This window comes from Callorhinchus milii, unplaced genomic scaffold, assembly GCF_018977255.1.
Source record: "Callorhinchus milii isolate IMCB2004 unplaced genomic scaffold, IMCB_Cmil_1.0 Scaffold27, whole genome shotgun sequence".
Classification (NCBI taxonomy): domain Eukaryota; kingdom Metazoa; phylum Chordata; class Chondrichthyes; order Chimaeriformes; family Callorhinchidae; genus Callorhinchus; species Callorhinchus milii.
The window spans coordinates 1,419,304-1,444,897 of record NW_024704768.1 but is presented as its reverse complement, the minus strand read 5'-3'; the positions used below and the strand labels follow the sequence as shown (position 1 = coordinate 1,444,897).

Below are 25,594 nucleotides of genomic sequence, written 5' to 3'. Positions count from 1 at the left end.
ATTTCAGGTTCACTTTGATTCTCAGATCTCTGTTCCCCCCTCCCCACACCCCTCCCCCCCCCCCCCACTCCCCCCAATTTGTCGATGGGAAAAACTCCGGACGCACATGGAAAACTGATGGAGTCTCAGGTCCCCAAATACCACTCAATGTATCACCTCAGTCAGGTGAACACTGCCATCCTCTGGTCATTAGTATTGGAGCCATTGCCGTGTCCAACAATCTCCCAATCCTAACGCTGATCTCCCCCACTTCCCCCCCCCCCCCCCCCCCACACCGCACTGTAACACTCTCTGGTACACCCCCGTCCCCCCACTGTAACTCTCTCTGAAACAGGGAGCGAGCACCAGCACAGACACGATGGGGAGCGAGAGTAGAGGAGGAATGGGGTTAGAGTAGAGAGCTCCAGTGGGGGACGAGAGCGGGGGAATGGGGTTAGAGTAGAGAGCTCCAGTGGGGGAAGAGAGCAGGGGAATGGGGTTAGAGTAGAGAGCTCCAGTGGGGGACGAGAGCGGGGGAATGGGGTTAGAGTAGAGAAGCTCCAGTGGGGGACGAGAGCGGGGGAATGGGGTTAGAGTAGAGAGCTCCAGTGGGATGGGCGGGGGGGAGCGAGCACCAACACAGTGGGGTGTAACCCCCCCTTTAACGAGACGCATTTCTGGGTTCAATTTGCAGACAAACAAGGACGGCCGCGGCTGCGGGAGAAGGAAACCTCGCGAACGCCACGGCACAAAGTCCTCTTCCGTGTGAGCGAAATTAATTAAATTCCTAACATTAAATCCGCCGCCATAACTCAACAACAGACATAACAAACGAGGCCTTTCTCTCCCCTCAGTGGGTTTTAATTATTTTTTCTCGCTTCCCACTCCTTCGGAAGAAGCGCTGCCCTCTCAGCCCCCCCCCCTCTCCCCCCCCCCACCCCCCACCCCCCCGGGCCGCGAAAAACGGCACTAACTCGTGCAATATTTTACTCGTCGGTGAAATCGTTCGGAACGCTGCTTCCCCGATTGTTTTACAATGCGAGAGAAAGCGATCGGAGGTTTATTAGATAGTCACCGACTCGGGCAACGGCGCAAAACGTTAAATAAAGGCGTTCGCTTCCCTCGCTGTGTCCTCCCTCCCTCCCTCCCTCCCTCGCTGCTGGTATTTAGATTTCAGGATCCTCTCCAGTTGTTGTTGCTGCTCTCTCCCCCCCCCACCCCTTCCCTTCTCTCCCCCCCACCCCCCCCCCAAACCCCCCACACTCCCCCACCAAATCCGCAGAGTGTTTGTATCGCTGATAATAATAATTTTGCGTTCGATGCGGAGTCCTATGGCCTCGTCGAGACGCCTCAAAGCGCTTCACTGGATTTTTTTCGGGGACGTTTTGATTTGGTGGGTGGAGGCAGCAATCGATTTGCGCCCCGTGACGTCCCACAAAGAGCCTTGGAGTGAGTGACTGACCTTATCCCGGGGGTGGGGGGGGGTGAGGGGGTGAGGGGGGTGGGGGTGAGACCTGTTGGCCAGGACACTGGGGATAGAGAAACTCTCTTCTCTATTCCTCGCAGGATCTTTAACGTCCACCTGGACAGGGCACGGATGGGGCAGGACGTTTCCCCCTCTTCTTTCCCCCTCCTCTCTTGTACCCACTTCCTTTCCAATGCAAGTTGTTGTCGTCGTTGTTTATTAGGTACCCACTTGCATAGATGAGAGGCAGCCAATACATTTTTTTGGGTCTGACACACGCAGAAACCCATCACCGTTGCTTGAGGGTCTCCAAACCCAACTGAGGATTCCCCGCATCCCACATACACCTGGAAACCCCAGAATGGAATGCGCTCTTTCTCTCTCTCTCTCTCTCTCTCTCTCTCTCCCTCTCCCTGGAGGGACGCCTCCTGCTCACCTAATTCTGGAAAGTATTAGGCGCAGGTTGGCAAGAGCCAAGGCTTGGGGCGGTGGGGGGGGGCAGCCCAGAGTGTGTGTTGGGGTAACCGCTGGGGTCTAACCATCTGAAACCAACACAGAACCACATAAAATGCCTCATTAAATGTAATTTCCTGTTCACTGACCCCCATAGCAGTAAGTGGGAGCAGGAGATCAGGGAAAGGAAAGGGTTGAAGGAAATGGGTAGACAGATTGGAGTCCAATGGAGCTTTGACCTCCAATGACCTCTCTCAGGACAGCCAGCCACGATGTCTCGAAATGAAAGGTACAGAAAGATTGATGAGTATTATCAATTCCTTGAGGGACAAGGAGTGACTTTGTACCTTCTTGTCAGGCGCTGACAGCATCAGCATCCGAGGCCGCACTCTCCACCTCTCAAAGCCATCAGGAACCTCGGGGTTCTGTTCGACCCTGAGCTGTCCTTTCTCCCTCATATCCGCACCACAACTGGCACCGCCTTCCATCACCTCCGGAATATTGCCAGACTACGGCACTACCTCACCCCTCACGCGGCTGAAACTCTGGTCCACACCTTTATCCCCTCAAGGCCGGACTATGGGAACTCTCTCCTCTCGGCCTTCCCGGCCCTCCCTCCACACTGCAGGTCATTCAGAACTCTGCAGTCCGTGTACTGTCCCGCACCACATCGCCCTCACCCTCGCCCTCACCCTCACCCTCGCCCTCACCCTCACCCTCGCCCTCGCCCTCGCTCGCCTCCACTGCTCCGCATCCCCCAGAGGATCGAATTCAAGATCCTCATCCTCACCTACAAGGCCATTCACGGCCTCGCTCCCTCCTACCTCTCCGACCTACTATTCCCCTACCTACCCGCCCGTACCCTCCGTTCCTCTGGCTCCGGTCTGCACCACGTCCCCCGCCCCAACCGCCCTACCATCGGTGGCCTTCAGCCTCTCAGCCCCGAGGCTCTGGAACTCTATCCCCAGTGCCTTCGCCGCTTCCTCCCTTTCCTCCTTCAAGGCCGGTCTCAAGACCTTTCTCTTTGACCTTCAGCCTTCAGCTCCCCTCTCGACTCTCTACCCCCTCCTCGCTCCCTCCCTTCCCTCCCCTCACCCTGACCATTTTCCCCGCAAGGCTCTGGTCCTGACCCAACTGTACAGCGCCTTGGGACGTCCTCCCGACGTGAAAGGCGCTCTATAAATGGAATCTTGTTGTTGTTGTTGTTGTAAGTACGAGCCCCACCGACGTGAGCTGGGGACATCCCAGAAGGTGAGACCACAAGGTGCCCAACAGAGTTAAGAGAAGCTACGCTGGAACGATACCCGTGGAGTCCTGGAGCTCAGTGGTTAGAGCTCTCGCCTCGCAAGCGAGAGGACCCGGGTTCGATTCCTGGGCAGAGCGAAACCTTAGGCAAGTTTCCTGACTCCACACACACACGCACACGCACAAACGCACACACACACACACGCACACACACACACACGCGCACACACGCACACACACACGCACAAACGCACACACGCACAAACGCACACACACACGCGCACACACACACACGTGCACACACACGCGCACACACACACGCGCGCGCGCCTCTGTTTACCGGCATTAAGGAGGAACCCGGTTGTTAGTTGATTGTCCAATCGCTCTCTGGGGGTAATAATAATCCTTTAAGAAATATATATAAGAATTTGGTCACTCAATCCACGACTGTTTGGGACACTGCTGCGCCCAATTGGCTGCCGGGTTCCGCCCGGTATCACCGTGCGAAGCGCTTCGAGACGTCTGAACCTCGTGCCGAGACGAGGATCATTATGATTAATAACGTAGCCGTAGTAGTAGTAGTTGTTCAGCATTTGGTGGTAAGTCCCGACGTCTGTGTCCCTTTGAGTCTCACAGCTCTGCGGAGCGCCGCAGTACCTCCACCTGTCCACCAGGGGGGTGAGGTGGGCACCGCTGGAGGGCGACCGTCAGGTAAACAGCGCCGCCCTCTGGCGGTCAGCGGTCACTGCCCCACAGGTGGTCTCTCAATGCCACAAAGAACCTCATAAAATTTATCTGATTGAAAACTATGTGATTTTTCAATTAAAAAAAACGTGAAGTTCAGACCTCAGTTTACTGCTGTAGGTCCCGGCGCACTCTCAACCCCGAGTCAGGAGTTTGTGGGTTCAAGCCCCCACCCCCCCTTCCCCCCACCCCTCCCCAAGTTAGTTTGTAGATTCCTGTAGCTCAGCGGTTGGACCCCTCGCGAGCGAGAGGACCCGCGTTCGATTCCCGGGCGCGTCAGGGCAAAGCGTTGGGCAGGTTTCCTCACTCCTCACGCCTCTGTTTACCATCAGTTAGTAGGAACCCGGCTGTTGGTCAATTGGCGGATCACTTTTCCGGGGCTAATAATCCCTGAAAAATAATAATAACTTGTTCACTTTAACCCACCGCTGTTTGTGGGGGACGCCCCTGTGCGCAATTGGCTGCCGCGCTTCGCCCACAAAATATATAGTCGATTCACTTTACAGCGTATCCTGTGAAGCGCTTTGAGACGTCTCGAAGCCGTGATCAAATGCAAAGATTATTATTATTATTAGTAGTAGTAGTAGTATTATTATCGGAAGTTGACCACGAGGGACTTTGAGCTCCCAGTCCAGATTGACACTCCAGCGCAGCGCTGAGGGGAGAGTCGCAAGATCGGAGGTGCCGTCCTTCGGATAAGATGTTAAACTTTGCTGAAGCTTTCTCTGCCTATTCAGGTGGAAGATCCTACGACGCTACTTGATAAGAGAAAGGGGTTCCTCTCTCTCTCTCCCGGTGTCCCGGACAACAATACGGCAGATTCGAATTGCTCACTCCCTTCAAGGCCGTTTGCAAGGCATTGCTGTGCGCACATTGTACACCTACAAAGTCCACAGTCACTACTTTTTACAGTCAATATTGTGAAGTGCTTTGACCCTCCAAACCCAACTGAGAATTCTCTGTCTCCCACCAACACATGGAAACCCCAGAGATAGATTGTCGGGATGGAATGCACTCACTCTCTCTCTCTCTCTCTCTCTCTCTCTGGAGGGACCCCCCCCCCCCCCCCCCGCTCACCTAATTCCGGAGACTATTAGGCGCGGGTTGGGCGAGAGCCAAGGCTTGAGCCCAGAGTGTGTGTTGGGATACACGAGTGGGAGGATTCCCTGCCCCCCCCCCCCAGTGGCTGGACACACGGTCCTGATTGAAAGGCGCTGCATCAAAGCCTTATCGTTTTTGTCTAAAAAATTATTTGAATTATTTATTCTACATTCAGTGAAACAGGAAGTTGACAGTGTGTGGCATTGTGGCTTCCTGTTGGTCTTCGAGCTTTTCGGGGGTATGTGGGCAATCGATTTGTTGCTTTGCGGCGGTTGCTTCTGTCGAGAGTTTTGAGAGCGAGACTCAGGATTGCAATGTGGTGACTCAGTGTTTCTGTTAATCGGCTCAACTTCACTTCCTTTATTGTGAACACTTCAAAATTGTCTCAACTTTTTGTGCTCATCCTGACCTGAGAGATGATGGTGCAATACGGATTAGAGACTCAGTAAAGCTCCTCTACACTGTGCGTCCGTCCACACTCCCAGGTCAGGGTTACAGACACAGTAACGCTCCTCTACACTGTGTGTCCGTCCACACTCCCGGGTCAGGGTTTGAGACACAGTAACGCTCCTCTACACTGTGTGTCCACACTCCCGGGTCAGGGTTAGAGATACTGTGAAGCTCTCTACACTGTGTGTCCGTCCACACTCCCGGGTCAGGGTTAGAGACACAGTAAAGCTCCTCTACACTGTGTGTCCACACTCCCAGGTCAGGGTTAGAGACACAGTAAAGCTCCTCTACACTGTGCGTCCACACTCCCGGGTCAGGGTTAGAGACACAGTAAAGCTCCTCTACACTGTGTGTCCACACTCCCAGGTCAGGGTTAGAGACACAGTAAAGCTCCTCTACACTGTGTGTCCACACTCCCAGGTCAGGGTTAGAGACACAGTAAAGCTCCTCTACACTGTGCGTCCACACTCCCAGGTCAGGGTTAGAGACACAGTAAAGCTCCTCTACACTGTGTGTCCACACTCCCAGGTCAGGGTTAGAGACACAGTAACGCTCCTCTACACTGTGTGTCCACACTCCCAGGTCAGGGTTAGAGACACAGTAAAGCTCCTCTACACTGTGCGTCCACACTCCCAGGTCAGGGTTAGAGACACAGTAAAGCTCCTCTACACTGTGCATCTTCCACACTCCCAGGTCAGGGTTAGAGACACAGTAAAGCTCCTCTACACTGTGTGTCCACACTCCCAGGTCAGGGTTAGAGACACAGTAAAGCTCCTCTACACTGTGTGTCCACACTCCCAGGTCAGGGTTACAGACACAGTAACGCTCCCTCTACACTGTGCGTCCACACTCCCGGGTCAGGGTTAGAGACACAGTAAAGCTCCTCTACACTGTGTGTCCACACTCCCGGGTCAGGGTTTGAGATACAGTAAAGCTCCTCTACACTGTGTGTCCACACTCCCAGGTCAGGGTTAGAGACACAGTAAAGCTCTCCCTCTACACTGTGTGTCCACACTCCCAGGTCAGGGTTAGAGACACAGTAACACTCCCTCTACACTGTGCGCCCACACTCCCGGGTCAGGGTTACAGACACAGTAACGCTCCCAACATTGACAGAGGTGCCTTCTTAACCTTCGGATGAGACGTTAGACCGAGTTCCCGGTCAATGTTTGTTCAGGTCAAGACTGAGATATCACAACCCTCGTTAGAAAAGAGAAGGGAGTTCTCTCTCTCTCCCGGTGTCCGGGCCAACAATCCCCAACAATCCCCAACAATCCCCAACAATCCCCCAGGATAATTACTCGTTCACTTTGGGGCTGTGAGCGTGTGTGTGAGTATGTGAGTATTTGTGTGTGTATGTGTTGTGAATGTGTGTGTGTACGTGTGTGTGAGCGTATGTGCGTGCATGAGTGTTTGTGTGAGTGTGTGTGTGTGCGTTTGAGTTTGTGTGAGTATGACTGTATGTGTGAGTGAGTTTGTGTGTGTGTGAGTGTGAGTGTGTGAGTAAACGTGTGAGTGTGCGATTGTGTGTCTGAGTGTGAGTGTGCGTGTGAGTGTGCGTGTGAGTGCGTGTGAGTGTGCGTGTGAGTGTGCGTGTGTGTGCGTGTGAGAGTGTGCGTGTGAGTGTGCGTGTGAGTGTGTGTGAGAGTGTGCATGTGAGTGTGCGTGTGAGTGTGTGTGAGTGCGTGTGAGTGTGTGCGCGTGTGCGTGTGAGTGTGTGTGAGTGCGTGTGAGTGCGTGTGTGAGTGTGAGTGCGTGTGCGTGTGAGTGTGCGCGGCACTAATTCGCTTCGAAAAACAGTGGTGACGCTTGACATCGCCTCTTGAGGTCACGGGATGAAAGCCACGTCACTGTGATGAATATTATTTATTATCATTGATTGGTATAAAAAATGGCCGAATGCCCTCACGAATCCCGAGAGCGACTCAGTCTCCTGGACTCCCGATTCCTCCCCAAATCACACCAGCGTCCCAACACAGCGGCAGCCCTGGGCACACTCGGCAGGTCAGGCAGCATCTATGGAGAGAAGAGGGATGTTCTGACCGAAAAGTCAGCGACCTGCAACGTTAACCCCCTCTCCTCTCTCTCTCTCTCTCTCTCTCTCTCTCCGTAGATGCTGCCTGACCCTCCGAGCGTTCCCGGCGGCTCCCGTTGTTCATGGTATCCGGCACCTGCCGTACTTTGCCGTTCGATCTGGAGCAGGAACGGTTTTTTCTGGTTGAGGAGCGATCCACAGGTCCTTAAGTCTGAAGCTAAATACGACGACGACGACAACAACGACGACGACGGCAGTTCTCGAACCCACGGCGGCTTTCGCCTAAGGTAGCGCCTCGGAGCGCTGCGCAGCGATAGGGTCGGGCACCGAGCGGTGGAGTGGAGGGGTGGGTTGGGGGGGGGGGGGAAGGTGAGTTCATAACGGTAGCAACAGTTTGACTCTTAACGGTTCCTGTTTTCTTCTCGGGCCACGTTTTCGGGCGACTCCCTCACCTCCTCGTCAGACCCGACAACCTGCGGAGGCCGATGGCGGCCTTGGCGAGAACGCCCCTGTAGGCGTCCCGGAACTGCCTGTTCATCACGGCGTACAGGACGGGGTTGAGGCAGCTGTTGAACCACGTGAAGTTGGCGGCGATCATGTGGACCAGAGGGGGCGCCCGCTCCTTCCCGTCCGCGATGTTCAAGACGCAGAAGGGTAAATAACACGCCAGGAACACCAGGAACATGGCGAAACACATCCGGGTCACCTTCTTGAACTCCGCGTTGCTGCTGTGCTTCTTGTTGTGGTGGCTCGCGGTGACCTTGGTGGCGTCCTTTGACCCCGAAGCTTCCTGACCGGGGCCTCTCTCCTCGTCCGTTTTGACCTCCTTGGCGACCGCCATCTTCACCTCCTTGGTGACCTCCTCGGTGGTGATCTCCGACCCACCGATGCTGTGGGAGACCACGGACACCGCGGTGCTGTTGGTGGGGAACTGCTCGGACAGACCCGGCTTGCGCTTGGAGTCGACCCGGAGCCTGTGGACCGCCAGAGCCTCGGCGGCCGCTTTGACCTTCCTATGGATGAGGAAGTAGAAGACCCCGATGGAGCTGAGCCCCAGTCCGAACAGCACGAACATGAGGATGGTGGTGTAGGGCCTCCCTTTGGTCCGGTTGAAGCTGCACGTGCAAACGTTCTCCACCAGTTGATAGGCGTACCAGAGGGGCCCGAAGAGAGCGAAGCCCAGGAGCCAGGGGCCGGCCAGGAAAGCCGGCAGGGTGTACCTGGAGAAGACACGGTCGAAGCTTCGGGGCTTGGCGATCAGCAGGTACCTGCTCGCGGCGATGAGGATCAGGTTGAAGATGGAGACGGAGTTGGAGACAAACAGCAAGAGGCCAAAGACGCGACACATGGTGATGCCTTGGGTCCAGGCCAGATGGAGGTAGGAGTCCACAGTGACGGGCTGCAGGAAGGTGCAGTACAGCAGGTCGGACAAGGTCAGGTTGAGGATCAGGAGGTTGAACTTGGAACGGATTTTCTTGTCGGTGGCAAAGGCCAGTATGGTCATCACATTGCCCAGGGTGCCCACCACGGTGAGAAGGACGCCCATCGCTGCCCCGAAATAGCGGTAGCCAGCCAACGAGGGGTGGCAGGTCAGGTTGAAGGGCGCCTCCGTCGAGTTCATCGCTGGACTGGGAAGGATGGAGGGAGCGAGAGAGAGAGAGAGAGAGACACAGAGAAAGGGAGAGACTCTACCAACCGGGTGTCTTGTCAGCTCACAGCAAAGTCCTTCTACCTCATTGGTAACGTAGTCCTCATATATATACACACATTCCTCACTGCTCTGAGTCAGTTTGAGGCTATTGGGATATCTGCTCTCCTGTGTCATAATGTTTTCACAACTGTGGATTTTTTTGGGGAAGTACCACATCAGATTTGCCCCTCCCCTCCCCTCACATGTGCACACACCCCCCATCCATCCCCCCCCCCCCCACACACACCTCCATCCCACACCCCCCCCCCCCACACACACACACACCTCCATCCCACACACCCCCACACACACACACACCCCCATCCATCCCCCTCCCACATACACACCTCCATCCCCCACCCCCCCACACACACACACACCTCCATCCATCCCCCCCCCACACACACCTCCATCCCCCCCACATACACACACACACCTCCATCCCACACCCCCCCCCCACACACACCTCCATCCCACACCCCCCCCCACACACACACACCTCCATCCATCCCCCCCCCCTACACACACCTCCATCCCACACCCCCCCCCCCACACACACACACACACTCGCATCCATCCCCCTTCCACATACACACCTCCATCCCACACACCCCCACACACACACACACCTCCATCCATCCCCCCCCCACACACACCTCCATCCCCCCCTCCCCCCATACACACACAGTCACTGACACACAACAACAACAACAGCAAAATGACATGTGTAAAGTGCCGTTCACGTCGGGAGGATGTCCCAAGTCGCTGGACAGGCAGTGTTACGGACCTGAGTTGGGGGTCGGGGTCAGGGAGGGTGGAGGGCAGGGGGTGAAGCAGACCGGAGCCCACTGAGCGGAGGAAGCGGGCACGATGGCGGGGGGGGGGAGCAAGACCAGGGAGGGCTTTGAAAGTGAGGGTACACACACAGTAACACACACACAATCACTCACACACACACACTCACACACCCGCACAGACACAAACACACACACAGACACACACTCACACACTGTCACACACACACGCACAGACACACACAGACACACACTCACATGTACAGACACACACTCACATGTACAGACACACACTCACATGCACAGACACACACTCACACGCACACACTCACACACATGCACAGACACACACACACACACATTCAAATTTGTGAATCCAGTTGTAATTCAGGAACCAAAATCAAATTGGATTCAAGAACTGTCCACAATTCCTCTCTACAGTCGGTGTCCATCTCTCTCTCTATCTCTCCATCTCTCTGTTTACGGGATGGAGAGGTGTCACTAACCCGACAGGATATGGTGACAGAGAATGGCTGAAAACAGAAATAAACACTTCCTTTTCCTCTGAATGCTGACGTAACCATTCCCGCAAAGCTCTGACAGGGGACCTTACAGCACCCCCACCATTCCCCCCCCTCTCCCCCCCCCCCCGGCCTCCCCCCCCACCCCCAAACAGGGTAGTGTCCTTACTCTGCACAGACACACACAGACACACAAAGAAATAGACACACAGACAGACACGCGCACACACTCACACACATACAGACACAGACAGACACACACACAGACACAGATAGACACACACACACAGACACACACACAGACACAGATAGACACACACACACAGACACACACACAGACACAGATAGACACACACCCACAGACACACACACAGGCACACACACAGACACACAGACAGTCACACACAGACACACAGACACAGATAGACACACACACAGACACACACACACACACACAGACACACACATAGACAGACACACACAAAGACAGACACACACAGACACACACAGAAATAGACACACAGACAGACACGCACACACACTCACACACATACAGACACAGACAGACAGACACACAGACACAGATAGACACACACCCACAGACACACACACAGACACAGATAGACACACACCCACAGACACACACACACACACAGACACACGCGCATACACACACAGACACACACACACAGACACACGCACAGACACACACACACAGACACACACACAGACACACACACACAGACACACACACAGACAGACACACACAGAGACACGCACACACACACAGACACACGCACAGACACACACGCGCACAGACACACACACACAGACACACACACACACAGACACACGCACACACACAGACACACGCACAGACACACACACAGACACACGCACAGACACACAGACACACACACACAGACACACACACACGCACAGACACACACACACACAGGCACACACACAGACACGCGCACAGACACACACGCGCGCGCCTCTGCTCACCAACCAAAAAGTCGGAACGATTGGATTATGAATCAAATTGCGCACTTTATTGGAAGAACAGAAGTAATAAAGTAATGAGTAATAATGAGTAATAAAAGCAGAAGTGTCTGGGAATGCTCAGCGGGTCAGGCAGCATCTATGAAGAGAGGAAAGTGAGTTCACGTTTCAGGTGGAGACCTCTCGTCTGACACTTCCTTGACTGTTCCGAGAGATTTTTTATTTTATTTCAGATTTCCGGACAACTGCAGCGTTTTACCTTCAGAAGTGTAATGATTGTCTGAGCACAAATTTAACGTGTGCTACAGCGGATAGTACCCCCGGGTCTGTATTAGCTATAATAATAATAATAATAATAATAATAATAATAATCCTCGCATTTCATGCAGTAACTTATCGCGTGATTGAGACGTCTCAAAGCGCTTCACAGGATACGCTGCAAACTGTAGTGACCGTGTTTTGTGGGAGAAACTCGGCAGCCGGTTGCGCACGGCAGCGTCCCCCCCACAAACAGCCGCGGATTGAAGTGACCAAATGATTATCATTATTATGATTTTATATTAATATGGAAGGGATTATTACCCCCAGAAAAGTGACCCCCAGTCTGTGTGCTACGCTTTCCCGCTGCCAGGTCCCCTCGGAGTCAGGTCAGCTGCAGAGTGAACCCACTTATATTTACCCCCTCAACCCCAACACCACCCCCCCCCCACCCCCCTACACAACCCCCCCATACACATGTATGTGAATATATACACATCCTCTACAGGGAAGGAAGAAGGCAATTCAAGAGACCAGAGGCTCCCGAGATTCCGCCGGGTCTTATGGGGTAGTACCTTCTCTAACGACTCAACAACAACAACTTGCATTTATATCGCGCCCATAGTGGGGGGAGGGGGGGGAAGGGGGGGAGGGGGCCAGGGGGTTGGGGAATGGGGGGGTAGGGGAGAGTGGGGGGGAGGAAAGGAGCGTTCAAAGAGGTAGCAATAGTTTTACAAGTCTAAGAGGAGATGCAATTTCAGACGTTAGTTACAGTGTGTTTTGGGGGGTGACCCCCACACTCCCCCCTCCCCCTAATCCCTCCTCAGGCCCAACAATCTCCGGAACCCGTTGGCGGCTTTGGTGAGGACCCCCTTGTAGGCCTCCCTGAACTGCCTGTTCATCACCACGTACAGGATGGGGTTGATGCAGCTGTTCAACCAAGTGAAGTTACCAGCGATCATGTGGGCCAAGATGGGGGCTCTCTCCCTGCGGTCGGCGATGTGCATCAGGCAGAAGGGGAGGTAGCAGGTCACATAGACCACAAACATGGCAAAGCACATCCTGGTGACTCGTTTGAACTCATTGTTGTGGTTCTTCCTGCTCTGGTAAGCGTTGATCTTGTCCGAGACTTTGGACTCCGGAGCCTGAGGTCCGTAGCCGGTCTCGTCGTCTGTGTTGAACTTCTGAGTGTTCTGCGACTCGTTGGCGCTTTGGGAGACAGCTGAGTCCACCCCACTGTCGGTCTGAGAGAGCTCAGCCATCACCGTCACAATCTGCGATTTCTTTCGCTTGTTCTTGTTGGGTTGAGTCCGGCTCTTGATTCTGTATTCCTCCAAGGCCTTGGAGGCAGCCTTGACCTTCCTGTTGATCAGGAAGTAGAAGATCCCAATGGAGCTCACCCCGAGACCAAACATAAAGATCAGGAGGATGAAGGTATAGGGTCTCCCCCTGCTCCGGTGGCAGCTACAGGTGCAGACCGGGGGCAGGAAGACAAAGATGTTCCAAAGAGGCCCAAACAGGGAGAAGCCCAGAGCCCATGGCCCCAACATGAAGAGGGGCATGGTGTACCTGGAGTAGACCCGGTCAAAGCGCTTGGGGTCGGAGATGAGGATGTATCTGCTAATGGCGATGAGGACCAGGTTGAAGATGGAGACGGAGTGTGCCACGAAGAGGAAGAGCCCAAAGACTCTGCACATGAGGTCCCCCTGCCTCCAGGTGAAGTGGATGAAGGTGTCCACGATGACGGGTTGGAGGAAGGTGCAGTAGCACAGGTCGGCCAGGGTCAGGTTGAGGATCAGGAGGTTGAACCTGGTCCTTATCTTCTTGTCCGTGGCGAAGGCCAAGAGGGTCATGATGTTGCCCACGGTGCCTACGGCCGTCACCAAGATGCCCAGCAGGGCCCCAAAGTAGCGGTACTCGATAACCGCGGGGTGGCAGGTCAGCTTACTGTAGGACTTGTTCAGCTCCATCCTGGGGGTTGACTTCAGGTCCAAACCCTGGCTCGGTAGAGTGAGCGAGAGAGAGAGCGAGTGTGTGGGCGAGTCAGTCAGTCAGGGCCTCTTGGGCTCGTTGCTGGGATCACGAGGAGATCGATGGCTTTAACCAACGAGACACTAACGCAGCTCACAAGGCAAGAGACAAGGCGAGAAGACAAGTGACCTCTGGCTGAGCCTCGCTGGTTCTCCCTCACACCCCCTCCCACTCTCACCCCTTCCTCTCCTTTAAATACCACAATAGTTGACTGAGTCGAAAGATTCCACCCACTTCCTACTCTGCGTGTTCCGATCACAGAAACTCGGCAGCCAGTTATAATAATATAATAATAATAATAATAATAATAATAATAATAATAATAATAATAATAATAATAAATAATAATAATAATAATAATAATAATAATAATAATAATCCTTGCATTTGATATAGCGCTTTTCACGTCGGGAGGACGTCCCAAAGCGCTTCACAGAACACACTGTAAAGTGAATTGACTGTATATTTGTGGGCGAACGCGGCAGCCAATTGCGCACAGCAATGTCCCACAAACAGTCGTAGATTGAAAATGACCAATTTATTATTGTTTTTGGTTTTGGAGGGATTATTATTAGGCTCTGTGTGGAGTAAGGAAACTTGCCCGAGGTTTCGCCCTCTGCCTGGAATTGAACTCAGGTCTCTCACTTGCAAAGCGAGTGCTCTAACCACTGAGCCTCAGGACCCCACAGTTGCGCACAGCAGTGTCCCCCCACAAACAGCCGCGGATTGAAGTGACCAAATGATTATTATTATTATGATTTTATATTAATATGGAAGGGATTATTACCCCCAGAAAAGTGACCCCCAGTCTGTGTGCTACGCTTTCCCGCTGCCAGGTCCCCTCGGAGTCAGGTCAGCTGCAGAGTGAACCCACTTATATTTACCCCCTCAACCCCAACCACACCCCCCACCCCTACACACCCCTCCCACTCCCCCCCTACACCCCCCCCCCCCCCCCACACCCCCAGAAAATAATCTTGAAGCAGTCATTGTAATACCAGTTGTTTATTAGGGCTTTGCTTACAATTCACCTGAAATCTGAAACAGAGGCAAAGTTTATCTGAGACTTTCACACAGCGCAATGGATGTCAGTCGGCATTGGCGGGTGGGGGGGGGGGGGGCGTGACGGGGGTGACGGGGGGTTGGGGTTGGGGGGCTGAGGGTGGGGAGTGGGGGGAATATATACACATCCTCTACGGGAAGGAAGAAGGCAATTCAAGAGACCAGAGGCTCCTGAGATTCCGCCGGGTCTTATGGGGTAGTACCTTCTCTAACGACTCAACAACAACAACTTGCATTTATATCGCGCCCATAGTGGGGGGAGGGGGGGGGGAGGGGGGGAGGGGGCCAGGGGGGTGGGGAATGGGGGGGTAGGGGAGAGTGGGGGGGAGGAAAGGAGCGTTCAAAGAGGTAGCAATAGTTTTACAAGTCTAAGAGGAGATGGAATTTCAGACGTTAGTTACAGTGTGTTTTGGGGGGTGACCCCCACACTCCCCCCTCCCCCTAATCCCTCCTCAGGCCCAACAATCTCCGGAACCCGTTGGCGGCTTTGGTGAGGACCCCCTTGTAGGCCTCCCTGAACTGCCTGTTCATCACCACGTACAGGATGGGGTTGATGCAGCTGTTCAACCAAGTGAAGTTACCAGCGATCATGTGGGCCAAGATGGGGGCTCTCTCCCTGCGGTCGGCGATGTGCATCAGGCAGAAGGGGAGGTAGCAGGTCACATAGACCACAAACATGGCAAAGCACATCCTGGTGACTCGTTTGAACTCATTGTTGTGGTTCTTCCTGCTCTGGTAAGCGTTGACCTTGTCCGAGCCTTTGGACTCCGGAGCCTGAGGTCCGTAGCCGGTCTCGTCATCTGTGTTGAACTCCTGAGTGTTCTGCGACTCGCTGGCGCTTTGGGAGACAGCTGAGTCCACCCCACTGTCGGTCTGAGAGAGCTCAGCCATCACCGTCACAATCTGCGATTTCCTTCGCTTGTTCTTGTTGGGTTGAGTCTGGCTCTTGATTCTGTATTCCTCCAAGGCCTTGGAGGCAGCCTTGACCTTCCTGTTGATCAGGAAGTAGAAGATCCCAATGGAGCTCAGCCCGAGACCGAACATGAGGAACATGAGGATGGAGGTATAGGGTCTCCCCCTGCTCCGGTGGAAGCTACAGGTGCAGACCGGGGGCAGGAAGACATAGATGTTCCAAAGAGGCCCAAACAGGGAGAAGCCCAGAGCCCATGGCCCCAACATGAAGAGGGGCATGGTGTATCTGGAGTAGACCCGGTCAAAGCGCTTGGGGTCGGAGATGAGGATGTATCTGCTCATGGCGATGAGGACCAGGTTGAAGATGGAGACGGAGTTTGCCACGAAGAGGAAGAGCCCAAAGACCCTGCACATGAGGTCCCCCTGCCTCCAGGTGAAGTGGATGAAGGTGTCCACGGTGACGGGTTGGAGGAAGGTGCAGTAGCACAGGTCGGCCAGGGTCAGGTTGAGGATCAGGAGGTTGAACCTGGTCCTTATCTTCTTGTCCGTGGCGAAGGCCAAGAGGGTCATGATGTTGCCCACGGTGCCCACGGCCGTCACCAAGATGCCCAGCAGGGCCCCAAAGTAGCGGTACTCGATAACCGCGGGGTGGCAGGTCAGGTTACTGTAGGACTCGTTCAGCTCCATCCTGGGGGTTGACTTCAGGTCCAAACCCTGGCTCGGTAGAGTGAGCGAGAGAGAGAGCGAGTGTGTGGGCGAGTCAGTCAGTCAGGGCCTCTTGGGCTCGTTGCTGGGATCACGAGGAGATCGATGGCTTTAACCAACGAGACACTAACGCAGCTCACAAGGCAAGAGACAAGGCGAGAAGACAAGTGACCTCTGGCTGAGCCTCGCTGGTTCTCCCTCACACCCCCTCCCACTCTCACCCCTTCCTCTCCTTTAAATACCACAATAATTGACTGAGTCGAAAGATACACCCACTTCCTACTCTGCGTGTTCCGATCACAGAAACTCGGCAGCCAGTTATAATAATAATAATAATAATAATAATAATAATAATAATAATAATAATAATAATCCTTGCATTTGATATAGCGCTTTTCACGTCGGGAGGACGTCCCAAAGCGCTTCACAGAACACACTGTAAAGTGAATTGACTGTATATTTGTGGGCGAACGCGGCAGCCAATTGCGCACAGCAATGTCCCACAAACAGTCGTAGATTGAAAATGACCAATTTATTATTGTTTTGGTTTTGGAGGGATTATTATTAGGCTCTGTGTGGAGTAAGGAAACTTGCCCGAGGTTTGGCCCTCTGCCTGGAATTGAACTCAGGTCTCTCACTTGCAAAGCGAGTGCTCTAACCACTGAGCCTCAGGACCCCACAGTTGCGCACAGCAGTGTCCCCCCACAAACAGCCGCGGATTGAAGTGACCAAATGATTATTATTATTATGATTTTATATTAATATGGAAGGGATTATTACCCCCAGAAAAGTGACCCCCAGTCTGTGTGCTACGCTTTCCCGCTGCCAGGTCCCCTCGGAGTCAGGTCAGCTGCAGAGTGAACCCACTTATATTTACCCCCTCAACCCCAACCACACCCCCCACCCCTACACACCCCTCCCACTCCCCCCCTACACCCCCCCCCCCCACACCCCCAGAAAATAATCTTGAAGCAGTCATTGTAATACCAGTTGTTTATTAGGGCTTTGCTTACAATTCACCTGAAATCTGAAACAGAGGCAAAGTTTATCTGAGACTTTCACACAGCGCAATGGATGTCAGTCGGCATTGGCGGGTGGGGGGGGGGGGGGCGGTGACGGGGGTGACGGGGGGTGGGTTGGGGGGGCTGAGGGTGGGGAGTGGGGGGAATATATACACATCCTCTACAGGGAAGGAAGAAGGCAATTCAAGAGACCAGAGGCTCCTGAGATTCCGCCGGGTCTTATGGGGTAGTACCTTCTCTAACGACTCAACAACAACAACTTGCATTTATATCGCGCCCATAGTGGGGGGAGGGGGGGGGGGAGGGGGGGAGGGGGCCAGGGGGGTGGGGAATGGGGGGTAGGGGAGAGTGGGGGGGAGGAAAGGAGCGTTCAAAGAGGTAGCAATAGTTTTACAAGTCTAAGAGGAGATGGAATTTCAGACGTTAGTTACAGTGTGTTTTGGGGGGTGACCCCCACACTCCCCCTCCCCCTAATCCCTCCTCAGGCCCAACAATCTCCGGAACCCGTTGGCGGCTTTGGTGAGGACCCCCTTGTAGGCCTCCCTGAACTGCCTGTTCATCACCACGTACAGGATGGGGTTGATGCAGCTGTTCAACCAAGTGAAGTTACCAGCGATCATGTGGGCCAAGATGGGGGCTCTCTCCCTGCGGTCGGCGATGTGCATCAGGCAGAAGGGGAGGTAGCAGGTCACATAGACCACAAACATGGCAAAGCACATCCTGGTGACTCGTTTGAACTCATTGTTGTGGTTCTTCCTGCTCTGGTAAGCGTTGACCTTGTCCGAGCCTTTGGACTCCGGAGCCTGAGGTCCGTAGCCGGTCTCGTCATCTGTGTTGAACTCCTGAGTGTTCTGCGACTCGCTGGCGCTTTGGGAGACAGCTGAGTCCACCCCACTGTCGGTCTGAGAGAGCTCAGCCATCACCGTCACAATCTGCGATTTCCTTCGCTTGTTCTTGTTGGGTTGAGTCTGGCTCTTGATTCTGTATTCCTCCAAGGCCTTGGAGGCAGCCTTGACCTTCCTGTTGATCAGGAAGTAGAAGATCCCAATGGAGCTCAGCCCGAGACCGAACATGAGGAACATGAGGATGGAGGTATAGGGTCTCCCCCTGCTCCGGTGGAAGCTACAGGTGCAGACCGGGGGCAGGAAGACATAGATGTTCCAAAGAGGCCCAAACAGGGAGAAGCCCAGAGCCCATGGCCCCAACATGAAGAGGGGCATGGTGTATCTGGAGTAGACCCGGTCAAAGCGCTTGGGGTCGGAGATGAGGATGTATCTGCTCATGGCGATGAGGACCAGGTTGAAGATGGAGACGGAGTTTGCCACGAAGAGGAAGAGCCCAAAGACCCTGCACATGAGGTCCCCCTGCCTCCAGGTGAAGTGGATGAAGGTGTCCACGGTGACGGGTTGGAGGAAGGTGCAGTAGCACAGGTCGGCCAGGGTCAGGTTGAGGATCAGGAGGTTGAACCTGGTCCTTATCTTCTTGTCCGTGGCGAAGGCCAAGAGGGTCATGATGTTGCCCACGGTGCCCACGGCCGTCACCAAGATGCCCAGCAGGGCCCCAAAGTAGCGGTACTCGATAACCGCGGGGTGGCAGGTCAGGTTACTGTACGTCCCGTTCAGCTCCATCCTGGGGGTTGACTTCAGGTCCAAACCCTGGCTCAGTAGAGTGAGCGAGAGAGAGAGCGAGTGTGTGGGCGAGTCAGTCAGTCAGGGCCTCTTGGGCTCGTTGCTGGGATCACGAGGAGATCGATGGCTTTAACCAACGAGACACTAACGCAGCTCACAAGGCAAGAGACAAGGCGAGAAGACAAGTGACCTCTGGCTGAGCCTCGCTGGTTCTCCCTCACACCCCCTCCCACTCTCACCCCTTCCTCTCCTTTAAATACCACAATAGTTGACTGAGTCGAAAGATTCCACCCACTTCCTACTCTGCGTGTTCCGATCGCAGAAACTCGGCAGCCAGTTATAATAATAATAATAATAATAATAATAATAATCCTTGCATTTGATATAGCGCTTTTCACGTCGGGAGGACGTCCCAAAGCGCTTCACAGAACACACTGTAAAGTGAATTGACTGTATATTTGTGGGCGAACGCGGCAGCCAATTGCGCACAGCAATGTCCCACAAACAGTCGTGGATTGAAAATGACCAATTTATTATTGTTTTTGGTTTTGGAGGATTATTATTAGGCTCTGTGTGGAGTAAGGAAACTTGCCCAAGGTTTGGCCCTCTGCCTGGAATTGAACTCAGGTCTCTCACTTGCAAAGGGAGTGCTCTAACCACTGAGCCTCAGGACCCCACAGTTGCGCACAGCAGTGTCCCCCCACAAACAGCCGCGGATTGAAGTGACCAAATGATTATTATTATTATGATTTTATATTAATATGGAAGGGATTATTACCCCCAGAAAAGTGACCCCCAGTCTGTGTGCTACGCTTTCCCGCTGCCAGGTCCCCTCGGAGTCAGGTCAGCTGCAGAGTGAACCCACTTATATTTACCCCCTCAACCCCAACCACACCCCCACCCCTACACACCCCTCCCACTCCCCCCCTACACCCCCCCCCCCACACCCCCAGAAAATAATCTTGAAGCAGTCATTGTAATACCAGTTGTTTATTAGGGCTTTGCTTACAATTCACCTGAAATCTGAAACAGAGGCAAAGTTTATCTGAGACTTTCACACAGCGCAATGGATGTCAGTCGGCATTGGCGGGTGGGGGGGGGCGGTGACGGCGGTGACGGGGGTGACGGAGGGGTGGGGTTGGGGGGGCTGAGGGTGGGGAGTGGGGGGAATATATACACATCCTCTACAGGGAAGGAAGAAGGCAATTCAAGAGACCAGAGGCTCCTGAGATTCCGCCGGGTCTTATGGGGTAGTACCTTCTCTAACGACTCAACAACAACAACTTGCATTTATATCGCGCCCATAGTGGGGGGAGGGGGGGGAGGGGGGGAGGGGGCCAGGGGGGTGGGGAATGGGGGGGTAGGGGAGAGTGGGGGGGAGGAAAGGAGCGTTCAAAGAGGTAGCAATAGTTTTACAAGTCTAAGAGGAGATGCAATTTCAGACGTTAGTTACAGTGTGTTTTGGGGGGTGACCCCCACACTCCCCCCTCCCCCTAATCCCTCCTCAGGCCCAACAATCTCCGGAACCCGTTGGCGGCTTTGGTGAGGACCCCCTTGTAGGCCTCCCTGAACTGCCTGTTCATCACCACGTACAGGATGGGGTTGATGCAGCTGTTCAACCAAGTGAAGTTACCAGCGATCATGTGGGCCAAGATGGGGGCTCTCTCCCTGCGGTCGGCGATGTGCATCAGGCAGAAGGGGAGGTAGCAGGTCACATAGACCACAAACATGGCAAAGCACATCCTGGTGACTCGTTTGAACTCATTGTTGTGGTTCTTCCTGCTCTGGTAAGCGTTGACCTTGTCCGAGCCTTTGGACTCTGGAGCCTGAGGTCCGTAGCCGGTCTCGTCATCTGTGTTGAACTCCTGAGTGTTCTGCGACTCGCTGGCGCTTTGGGAGACAGCTGAGTCCACCCCACTGTCGGTCTGAGAGAGCTCAGCCATCACCGTCACAATCTGCGATTTCCTTCGCTTGTTCTTGTTGGGTTGAGTCTGGCTCTTGATTCTGTATTCCTCCAAGGCCTTGGAGGCAGCCTTGACCTTCCTGTTGATCAGGAAGTAGAAGATCCCAATGGAGCTCAGCCCGAGACCGAACATGAGGAACATGAGGATGGAGGTATAGGGTCTCCCCCTGCTCCGGTGGAAGCTACAGGTGCAGACCGGGGGCAGGAAGACATAGATGTTCCAAAGAGGCCCAAACAGGGAGAAGCCCAGAGCCCATGGCCCCAACATGAAGAGGGGCATGGTGTACCTGGAGTAGACCCGGTCAAAGCGCTTGGGGTCGGAGATGAGGATGTATCTGCTCATGGCGATGAGGACCAGGTTGAAGATGGAGACGGAGTTTGCCACGAAGAGGAAGAGCCCAAAGACCCTGCACATGAGGTCCCCCTGCCTCCAGGTGAAGTGGATGAAGGTGTCCACGGTGACGGGTTGGAGGAAGGTGCAGTAGCACAGGTCGGCCAGGGTCAGGTTGAGGATCAGGAGGTTGAACCTGGTCCTTATCTTCTTGTCCGTGGCGAAGGCCAAGAGGGTCATGATGTTGCCCACGGTGCCCACGGCCGTCACCAAGATGCCCAGCAGGGCCCCAAAGTAGCGGTACTCGATAACCGCGGGGTGGCAGGTCAGGTTACTGTACGACTCGTTCAGCTCCATTCTGGGGGTTGACTTCAGGTCCAAACCCTGACTCAGAAGAGTGAGCGAGAGAGAGAGCGAGTGTGTGGGCGAGTCAGTCAGTCAGGGCCTCTTGGGCTCGTTGCTGGGATCACGAGGAGATCGATGGCTTTAACCAACGAGACACTAACGCAGCTCACAAGGCAAGAGACAAGGCGAGAAGACAAGTGACTTCTGGCTGAGCCTCGCTGGTTCTCCCTCACACCCCTCCCACTCTCACCCTTCCTCTCCTTTAAATACCACAATATTGACTGAGTCGAAAGATTCCACCCACTTCCTACTCTGCGTGTTCCGATCGCAGAAACTCGGCAGCCAGTTATAATAATAATAATAATAATAATAATCCTTGCATTTGATATAGCGCTTTTCACGTCGGGAGGACGTCCCAAAGCGCTTCACAGAACACACTGTAAAGTGAATTGACTGTATATTTGTGGGCGAACGCGGCAGCCAATTGCGCACAGCAATGTCCCACAAACAGTCGTAGATTGAAAATGACCAATTTATTATTGTTTTGAGTTTGGAGGATTATTATTAGGCTCTGTGTGGAGTAAGGAAACTTGCCCAAGGTTTGGCCCTCTGCCTGGAATTGAACTCAGGTCTCTCACTTGCAAAGGGAGTGCTCTAACCACTGAGCCTCAGGACCCCACAGTTGCGCACAGCAGTGTCCCCCCACAAACAGCCGCGGATTGAAGTGACCAAATGATTATTATTATTATGATTTTATATTAATATGGAAGGGATTATTACCCCCAGAAAAGTGACCCCCAGTCTGTGTGCTACGCTTTCCCGCTGCCAGGTCCCCTCGGAGTCAGGTCAGCTGCAGAGTGAACCCACTTATATTTACCCCCTCAACCCCAACCACACCCCCCACCCCTACACACCCCTCCCACTCCCCCCCTACACCCCCCCCCCCACACCCCAGAAAATAATCTTGAAGCAGTCATTGTAATACCAGTTGTTTATTAGGGCTTTGCTTACAATTCACCTGAAATCTGAAACAGAGGCAAGTTTATCTGAGACTTTTCACACAGCGGCAATGGATGTCAGTCGGCATTGGCGGGTGGGGGGGGGGCGGTGACGGGGTGACGGGGGGACGGGGGTGGGGTTGGGGGGGCTGAGGGTGGGGAGTGGGGGGAATATATACACATCCTCTACAGGGAAGGAAGAAGGCAATTCAAGAGACAGAGGCTCCTGAGATTCCGCCGGGTCTTATGGGGTAGTACCTTCTCTAACGACTCAACAACAACAACTTGCATTTATATCGCGCCCATAGTGGGGGGAGGGGGGGGAGAGGGGGGGGGGGCCAGGGGGGGTGGGGATGGGGGGGTAGGGAGAGTGGGGGGAGGAAAGGAGCGTTCAAAGAGGTAGCCAATAGTTTTACAAGTCTAAGAGGAGATGCAATTTCAGACGTTAGTTACAGTGTGTTTTGGGGGTGACCCCCACACTCCCCCCTCCCCCCTAATCCCTCCTCAGGCCCAACAATCTCCGGAACCCGTTGGCGGCTTTGGTGAGGACCCCCTTGTAGGCCTCCCTGAACTGCCTGTTCATCACCACGTACAGGATGGGGTTGATGCAGCTGTTCAACCAAGTGAAGTTACCAGCGATCATGTGGGCCAGTGCGCGTGTGTGTAAGTCGGAATGCGTTTAAGAAGATCGGTGTAAAATAAAAGTCTCCACCTTTCAATTGGGAATAATATCCGGGGACACAGTATATAGTTTGGGGACACGACACGACACGACGTGATGGTCGGGAGAGGGAGACCTCGGGCTGTGTCGCCAGAAAATTCTTATGGTTCCATTCAAAGCGCAAATAGAGCAGATTTGGCTCAGACACACACACACACACACACACACACACACAGACACACACACACACACACACAGAGACACACAGACAGACACACACACACACAGACACACACACAGCACACACACACACACACACAGACACACAGACACAGACACACAGACACACACACAGACACACACACACACACAGAGACACACAGAGACACACACACACACAGACACACACACAGACACACACACACACACAGACACACACACACAGACACACACACACAGACACACAGACACACACACAGACACACACACACACAGACACACACACACACAGACACACACACACACAGACACACACACACAGACACACACACACAGACACAGACAGACACACAGACAGACACACAGACACACACACACACAGACACACAGACACACACACACACAGACACAGACAGACAGACACACACACACACAGACACACACACACAGACAGACACAGACAGACACACAGACACAGACAGACACACAGACACACACACACACACACAGACACACACACACACACAGACACAGACAGACAGACACACACACACACACAGACACACACACACACACACAGACAGACACACACACACAGACAGACAGACACAGACACAGAGAGCTTGTAAGCACCTTATTAAACAGAGGAAAGGGACTCGATAATTATTAAACGGGTCGTTAACGCCAACTTAAAGAGGCTGTAAAGTCAGTGAAAGTTGTTTTTTTTTAACCCGAGAGACACCGCGCCCTGTGGGTGGGAGAGGGGGTGGTGGGGTGGGGTGGGGTGGGGTGGGGGGGGTGGGGTCGGGGAGGAGGGGGCGCTGGTGAAATCAGGACACGTTCAGTGACACCGGAACCTGGTGATGCTCAGATCAAACCCCTTTTCGCCTGTGAATAAAATCCGAGTGCGACTTCTCTTCCCCCCATCACAGCTTTGTACACAGCGGTCCCGCTGTTGGCTAATTTCTGGGAGGGGACGTCTGTTTTCCTCTGCGACTCTTCGCCCCTGACCCAGATCTCCGGCTTTAAACCCCAACGCCACCGCTCTCTTTCGTCTCTCTGCCCTCCACAGCCCCCACCGAGTCGCACCCACCGCCCAATATCCACTTAGCGCCGCTTCAAATGCAAAAAACACGCAGTCACTACACTTTACCGCGTGTTCTGCGAAGCGCTTTGAGACGTCTCGACGACGTGATAAGGCGCTGTATCAAATGCGAGGATTATTATCGCTTATTATTATTATTATTATTATTATAAATACGCATCTCGTTTATCCGGAGGGCGGTGAGAATAACTGACATTCTCAACCCCACAAACTCAAACCCAGAGTTCATTCCTTCTCCTGACACCAAACACAGGAACTTTCTGCTGTTCATAACTTACATAAATAGCTCTGATACTTTTTTTTAACTTTTATTTAAATAAAAAAAATCTAAAAATCCCTTTACCTCTCCCCCCCCCACTCTCTCCCTCCCTCTCCCTCTCTCCCTCTCTCTCTCTCCACTTATACTACACTGATGGTGTATCCCTCATCTAAGGTCCAAATTGGAATTAATTAAACTCAACCCACGGCTGTTTGCGGGGACGCTGCTGTGCGCAATTGGCTGCCGTGTTTCGCCCACAAAACACACAGTCACTTCACTTTACAATCCCCGACTGTCCGGAGCCTTGCGATCTCCTCCCGACGTGAAAGGCGCTCACTGAACAAATGTAATAACGTATTGTGTTGTAGAGTGTGTCCCATGAAGCGCTTTGAGGCGTCTCAACGACGTGATGAGGCGCTGTGGCAAATGCCAGGACTATTATCATCATCAGTAATATTTTCCTGAGTGTAGACTGTGGATATTTTTTCCTCTCTGTTTTCTCTCTCGCTCTCCCTTTCTCTTTCTTGCTCTTTATTTTCCCCTTCGAAACCCCCCCCCCCCCCCCACCAGCCCCCCACCACCCCTCCCCAATCACCATCCTAAGTAAAGCTCT

At 53.7% G+C, this 25,594-nt stretch overlaps 5 protein-coding genes across 5 annotated transcripts; all 5 read right to left on the bottom strand.

Moving 5' to 3' along the window:
• Nucleotides 1-7,859: 7,859 nt before the first annotated feature.
• On the bottom strand, nt 7,860-9,389 carry LOC103173815 (G-protein coupled receptor 84). The gene has a single exon (XM_007886376.2). It carries the CDS (start codon nt 9,382-9,384, stop codon nt 7,921-7,923), a length of 1,464 nt encoding a protein of 487 aa, XP_007884567.2. The 5' UTR covers nt 9,385-9,389; the 3' UTR covers nt 7,860-7,920.
• A 3,022-nt stretch (nt 9,390-12,411) lies between these two features.
• On the bottom strand, nt 12,412-13,710 carry LOC121850901 (G-protein coupled receptor 84-like). Its single transcript, XM_042344147.1, has one exon. It carries the CDS (start codon nt 13,708-13,710, stop codon nt 12,553-12,555), a length of 1,158 nt encoding a protein of 385 aa, XP_042200081.1. The 3' UTR covers nt 12,412-12,552.
• Nucleotides 13,711-15,133: 1,423 nt separating this feature from the next.
• Nucleotides 15,134-16,658, bottom strand: LOC121850951 (G-protein coupled receptor 84-like). The gene has a single exon (XM_042344319.1). It carries the CDS (start codon nt 16,430-16,432, stop codon nt 15,275-15,277), a length of 1,158 nt encoding a protein of 385 aa, XP_042200253.1. The 5' UTR covers nt 16,433-16,658; the 3' UTR covers nt 15,134-15,274.
• Nucleotides 16,659-17,942: 1,284 nt separating this feature from the next.
• LOC121850953 (G-protein coupled receptor 84-like) lies at nt 17,943-19,345 on the bottom strand. The gene has a single exon (XM_042344323.1). The coding sequence runs from the start codon at nt 19,098-19,100 to the stop codon at nt 17,943-17,945; it is 1,158 nt and encodes a 385-aa protein (XP_042200257.1). The 5' UTR covers nt 19,101-19,345.
• Nucleotides 19,346-20,452: 1,107 nt separating this feature from the next.
• On the bottom strand, nt 20,453-21,965 carry LOC121850949 (G-protein coupled receptor 84-like). Its single transcript, XM_042344312.1, has one exon. The coding sequence runs from the start codon at nt 21,749-21,751 to the stop codon at nt 20,594-20,596; it is 1,158 nt and encodes a 385-aa protein (XP_042200246.1). The 5' UTR covers nt 21,752-21,965; the 3' UTR covers nt 20,453-20,593.
• Nucleotides 21,966-25,594: the final 3,629 nt, after the last annotated feature.

What these genes read in the sequence shown, in the direction of transcription:
- LOC103173815 (XM_007886376.2), bottom strand. Translation starts at nt 9,384, where the DNA reads ATGGGGGGTGTGTGCACATGTGAGGGGAGGGGAGGGGCAAATCTGATG.
- LOC121850949 (XM_042344312.1), bottom strand. Translation starts at nt 21,751, where the DNA reads ATGGAGCTGAACGAGTCGTACAGTAACCTGACCTGCCACCCCGCGGTT.
- LOC121850951 (XM_042344319.1), bottom strand. Translation starts at nt 16,432, where the DNA reads ATGGAGCTGAACGAGTCCTACAGTAACCTGACCTGCCACCCCGCGGTT.
- LOC121850901 (XM_042344147.1), bottom strand. Translation starts at nt 13,710, where the DNA reads ATGGAGCTGAACAAGTCCTACAGTAAGCTGACCTGCCACCCCGCGGTT.
- LOC121850953 (XM_042344323.1), bottom strand. Translation starts at nt 19,100, where the DNA reads ATGGAGCTGAACGGGACGTACAGTAACCTGACCTGCCACCCCGCGGTT.